We start from the raw sequence: 6000 nt of genomic DNA on the forward strand, positions 1-6000 counted from the left end.
TTGGAGCGTGTGGGCCAAGCTGTGTAAGTACATGCATTAGAGGCTTATCACAGTGCCAGAGCGGATACATATTCGAGTAAGTTTGCTGTCCAAACGCACTTTAGTATCACTTACAACATCTCTTACTAGACGGTGGAAATGGTAAAGGTGGGTAGTGGGTAGTAATGCTGAAAATTTTGAAGTACTAATAATGGGAAAAAGGGAAGTAGCAGACATAGGAGGGTAGAGCTCAAGATGGTGTGCCAAGGGTGTCCCTGGGTGCGACCAGCTCACCCCTGCAAGCTCTTTGTTGACCAGACTTCCTTTTGTACGTCTCCCTATCAGCGGACCCCATACCTTCCCCACCACAGTGTGCACCACAGTGTGTCAATCAAGACTCACCTGTCAATTCCCTTAAGCCTAGTCTAGTTTTCTGCTCCTAATAATAACAAAAACTTGAACTTAGTGATAATTTTTTTTAAAGATTTTATTTATTTATTTGACAGAGAGAGAGAGATCACAAGTAGGCAGAGAGGCAGGCAGAGAGAGAGAGAGAGAGAGGAGGAAGCAGGCTCCCTGCTGAGCAGAGAGCCCCATGTGGGGCTTGATCCCAGGACCCTAGGATCATGACCTGAGCTGAAGGCAGAGGCTTCAACCCACTGAACCACCCAGGTGCCCCGAACTTAGTGATAATTTTAGTAAAGTTGGGAGAAGTAATAAAGCCTACATTTTTAAGCATTGCATTTTTTCTTAAGAGAAAAAAAGAAATATGTTGCACATATTTTACTCTTCTCAATTTTCAGGAGACATATGTCTTTAGTGGATATAAATTTGACTGGATATATGCATTTTTAAAAAAATATTTATTTATTTATTTGGGATTTTATTTATTTATTTGAGAGAGAGAGTGAGAGAGAGAAAGAGAGAGCCTGAGAGGGGAGAGGGTCAGAGGGAGAAGCAGACCTCCTGCTGAGCAGGAAGTCTGATGCAGGACTTGATCCTGGGGCTCTAGGATCATGACCCAAGCCAAAGGCAGTCACTTAACCAACTGAGCCACCCAGGCACCCCTGGATACATGCATTTATGATACTATTTCTATACCCTATCTCCCTCAGAAAATAAGATTCCTAAGGGCAGAAATCATATTTCTTCTTTATTATATAACTTATTTCTCTAATCATGAAAAAATCAGTCCCATTTCAAAACATTTATAGGCAATTAGCTCAGTTCATAATCGTAAAAGAGGCAATACGGAATCCTAGAAAAATGATGAGTTTGATGTCCAACTAACTAGAGAGTTTAGGTTTTTTTTCAGTCTTACCTTGGCATTCAGGCAATGGATCACTCCAGCCAACATCGTCATTTACAATGGAACAGTAACTAGAAGCTGCACCGACTAACCTGTACCTAAACCAATGAGGGGAGGAAAAAAGTTAGGTCCCATCCACACATTTGGCTTCCCTTAAATTCTCCAAAATGTCATCTTAAAATATTTACTACACCAGTAGAGGGAGACAAAACAACAGCTGATCAAAATTCACATGGCCATTTAAAGGAAAAGAAAAAATTAAATTAGAAAAGGTGATATCCAAAGGGTAAAAAAGTGTAAGACACAAAAAGTTTTTTATCTGGGTGGGGTCCTTGTGAGAAAACAGGAAAGTGTTCTGAAACATTTAAAGTGATACAGATGCTTGAATATTTTATATTTCTTGAATTCTAAAGATCAACAGAGGCTTCACAGAATAATAGAATATACTTATATGTTAGGGGCTCCAGGTACTCCCCAGATTGGATATTAATCCTATCAACGATCCAAGCATCTCTGTTTCGTACAGGAGACACATGATGTTGATATTTTTAATTTTATAAAGAGCAGGAACACCCACATACACACAAAGTAAAATAACATAATTCAATTCGCAGATATTTAATGAGAAAATGAACATTAAAAGTTTCCAGCTGTCTCTGAGACACTAAGGAGACCTTTTTTTTTAAGAGTGAGCTCCTTTTTCCTACATAGAGAACTCAGAGAAGACCTCAGGTCAGCATGACATTTTTACACTAGGAGTAAATGTTTTTAACACATAATATTTTGTAACAGGCAGTTTGCATACAGGAAAAAATATGCAAATTCATTATTTAGGTAAAGTAAGGATTGGTTTCATTTGAACATTTGAAGGATTTAATTTCTGCAAGCGCCAACCTATTACAAGATTTTTCCTTTACTACTTACATTTAAATTTTATAACGAATCATATACGTACTAAAAATCTAACAGTAGAGAAAATTTGGTGTTATAGGAAATTGTCCTTTCTTGCCTCCATTTTATTAAACTTAACCATGACGGCCTCATGATGAAAGATCTTTGAGCACAGGAGCTGGTTGACTAGCTTGTAAACACTGACCACGAATCTAAAAACTTCCACCTTAAGTCCTAATTGGTTTTTGCATTTGTTAAATATAGAGTATAAAGATGTAGTATGCCAAAACTTACCCCTTGTTACACGAGAAGTGGATAACTGCAGCATACAATATGTCAGTTGGAATGTTGACATGACCATGTCTTAAATCTCCAGGATTAGGACATGATTTTCCTAGAAGAGAGTGCAAATTGAGTTTTTTTTTTTTCATTAAATTATCAGGTACTTCTAAGCAGATCCATCATCTGAACTACCAACATTTCTTATCCTTAAATTTCTAAAATCCTGCCTTCATTTTGTAAGTTTCAAATAATACACCAGATTTTGAATATACACTTATTACATTTTAGGTAACCTTAAACTAATTAAGTGGGAAATCTGTGAGTAAATGAATACTCCCACCTCACAAGTATTTAGTTGGCCTAATTTAAGACAAAATTATAAAATTACTTGAATGGTTCTTTTCAGAATCATACTCAAAATAATAATATGGACACAAAGACTTCCAGCATGAATGAAGGAAGAAATATTATTTCCCCAAATAACCCTACGATTACGAATACTCTGTAAAAATTATACTCACTTTTACAAAATTCATCGGGTTTGGACCATGTAAAATTCAGAAGGCAAGTTAGTTTTCCTGAGAGAAGATGGTCCCTTTGGTAGCCAGGTCGGCATTCATATTCCACAACGGAACCCACTGGGAAATAATTCTGTTTGGTGAAAGACTTTTTGAGAGATGCAAATTGTAGCCTGGTTGGAACATCACAGCTACCTAAAAGTATTAACAAAAGCAACAATGTAACTAAAACCACCTTCTTTGACAATCTAGGTATAACGATCCAGAATTATCCGGACCTTACATCACCCCCTTTTCTGTACTTCTTCATACACATTTGATATTTAATCAAATATTAATATCACTATGACACTATATTGATATATGACACTATATTAATATCACTATGACACTTACAGCGCATCAAGCATACTCACATATATACTTCTATTTCCTAAGTAGTTAATTTGGCACCTAGCTATCACCATGCCCGCAGTTCAGGAAATATAACCCATTATAGTTGCCTGGCACAATTCTGCCCGTGACCCCTGCCTGCCCAAAGGAGGACAGGGGTGAGAGCAGAACAGTGTTTCCTTCAGACCCCCTGGGGCTAAGTATGAACAACAACAATAACTAACAATGATAGCTAATATTTATTGGATACTTCTCCATGTTTTATACACATAAACTCATTTCATTCTCACAACAACTCAGAAGTCCATGAATCAGGTGAGCAGTGGTGTACAAAGAAGTACTTATAAATGGTAACATCTGGGCAAATATTAATGTGTAGAGACATGGTAGAGGGGACGGGACATTGGATTTATAACCCAAAGACTGAAGTTGGTACCCTGGCTCTCCTGAGTAAGAACTGCTGATTTCAAGAAGTTACTTAACTTCTGGGGGTCTGCCTCCCCAGACTACTTCCTGACTGAAGAATGGGAATAAGGGTCCCTACTCCATGCATGGGGTCATCTACCCATGGAGACGTCAATGGAGTCAGCTATGCAGAAGCATTGTAAACTCTAAAACATAATACATGTGCAAAGGCTTAAGTACTTCAACCACTGCCTTCTGACTTGCACACACAAAACCCAAAGGTTCAAGCTGATGTCACACCTGGTTTCATAAAATACTTGAGGCAGTTTCTAGAATTCCCATACATTCTAGGACTCCAGATGGTCCAAAGCTAGGTCCTTACCTTTACTCGTCTCTGTCAAAGTTACCATAGGACTATGAATCTAGTGATAGATTTCGAGGGAAATACAGGGAGCTTTTTAAAAGGCTACCACAGACTTGTGCTTGATGAGTCCTACTTTACAAAATGAAACTTAAGAACATAGAAGACTATGTTACATGTCACGGGGTGATTGCCAAACATATTCATATATAATATACTCCCTAAATTGTACCTATTGTTTATTTTCTCTATTAGTTCAGGATTTCAGGAGTTATTTTCTCTATTAGTTCAAAGCCCAAACTTGTTAATGAAGAAGCAGAATCTATTCTGGGGAGGAATGTCAATTAGCTGCAGCGGGAAATGCCAGGTATACATACCCTGGGATTTCATAATGCTTGAAAACTATCAATTACCACTCATGCTGAAGAGGGATAAAAGTAAGCTAAGCAGATACATTCCATTCCCATAATGTATATATACAAAAATGAAGAGCTTACGGTTACAAAATTCTGCCACCTCTGACCATTTATTGTTGAGACAGACCACGGAGTCTGCCTTGCCAGGAACCTTTACAAAGCCTTCTTTACATTTGTATGTTACTGTGAATTTTTCAGGAAAACTCTGTTGGTCACCCACACTTTGTATGGCATTAGGTAGCTCTGGGGGAAAGCTGCAGTCACCTAGGGAGGGGAATAAAAGAAAAGAAAAGCAGAACTGAAGGAAATGACACTTTTCAGCTCAGAGCAACATTCTTTTTGCAAGAGGGGGGAGGGAAGGAGCCAAAGGCTTCTGAGGCACAGGTAACAGTTCCATCCAGTGGCTGAACCGACATGCCGACGACTTGCTAGGCGCCTGTCTTGTCAATTAATTCAGTATTAAAATAAGGAATCAACCTTTTTCTTTCAATATTAAAAAAAAAAAGCGGTTTAGAATTGATCCTGTTACTAAGCGCACAATACAGACAGACGCCCCCGGGGAACGTCACACCTGGAAAAGAAGACGGGCTGACGTGCCGCGTCCCCAGCAGCCCACAAGTGGACTCCGTTTAAGAGGCGACAGAGGTCAGCTGTGGCCTCCCACTGCTAAAGAGATGTTGGGGGACTGAGAATTCACTCTTCGAGTCCAGCCCTTTGGCTTCCCCAGGTGTGCCTGCTCCGCCAACTCAGCCCGCGCTTCCTCAACGGTCCCCCCTCACTCCCGAAGTCACGCCCGCTGGAGTCCGGCACAGCAAGACCCCAAACTGCAGGTTAGCAGCGGAGATCCCGTCCCTGTCCCCAAGGGATCGTGCTAGTAGGCGCTCTGAGCCGTAGGGGTGGAGGATTACGGGAACAATTTACCCATGTCCACATTCCTCACCTCCCCAGGTCCCCAGACTTCTCTGTTGTCACGGAGACGGATCCCGCCCCTCCCACCCAGCCTCAGGGTTCCCCCAGCGGGGCTGGACCCCCCAGCCCCCACTCACCCTGCGCCGTAGGCGGACACAGCAGCAGCGGCAGCAGCGGCAGCAGCAGCAGCGGCGGGGCGCTCAGCCCGCCGAGGAGGCACATGGCGCGCGGGGACCGGGACGGGAGTTAAGTGGAAGCTCGCTCCAGCAAGCAGCGGTAAGTAGCAGCAGCGCCTAGCTGTTCCGCCAGGCGGGTTAAATTAGCGCCTGGGCGGGGCTGGGGCTGTGAATCACAAAGGGTGGGGCGAGGAGACGGGCGGAGGAGCGTGTGCCGGCACCAGGTGCCGCGCAGCGCGAGCGCCGGGGAGGGGTGCTCTCGCGGTCGCCTCCCCTAGAGACCCTGGACTGGGGACCGGGGATAATGGGCCGGGAGTGGGGCTCCCCCGCCGGTCGCCTGGACTCTCTTTCTCTCTTTGCT

General features: G+C 42.4%; 1 protein-coding gene across 7 annotated transcripts in view; it reads right to left on the reverse strand.

The window, feature by feature from the left end:
• Window positions 1-5700, reverse strand: part of CD55 (CD55 molecule (Cromer blood group)) — a 28542-nt gene extending 22842 nt beyond the window's left edge. For all 7 annotated transcript variants that reach the window (XM_044267516.1, XM_044267513.1, XM_044267511.1 and 4 more), the window contains exons 1-5: window positions 5601-5700; window positions 4636-4818; window positions 2983-3174; window positions 2474-2573; window positions 1301-1386 (exon numbers count right to left, since the gene is read on the reverse strand). In XM_044267516.1, coding sequence (XP_044123451.1) covers window positions 1301-1386; window positions 2474-2573; window positions 2983-3174; window positions 4636-4818; window positions 5601-5685 — 646 coding nt within the window. In that variant the 5' untranslated portion in view covers window positions 5686-5700. The remainder of the gene's footprint in view (window positions 1-1300; window positions 1387-2473; window positions 2574-2982; window positions 3175-4635; window positions 4819-5600) is intronic.
• Window positions 5701-6000: the final 300 nt, after the last annotated feature.

The sequence above is a fragment of the Neovison vison genome, chromosome 10, assembly GCF_020171115.1.
Source record: "Neovison vison isolate M4711 chromosome 10, ASM_NN_V1, whole genome shotgun sequence".
Classification (NCBI taxonomy): domain Eukaryota; kingdom Metazoa; phylum Chordata; class Mammalia; order Carnivora; family Mustelidae; genus Neogale; species Neogale vison.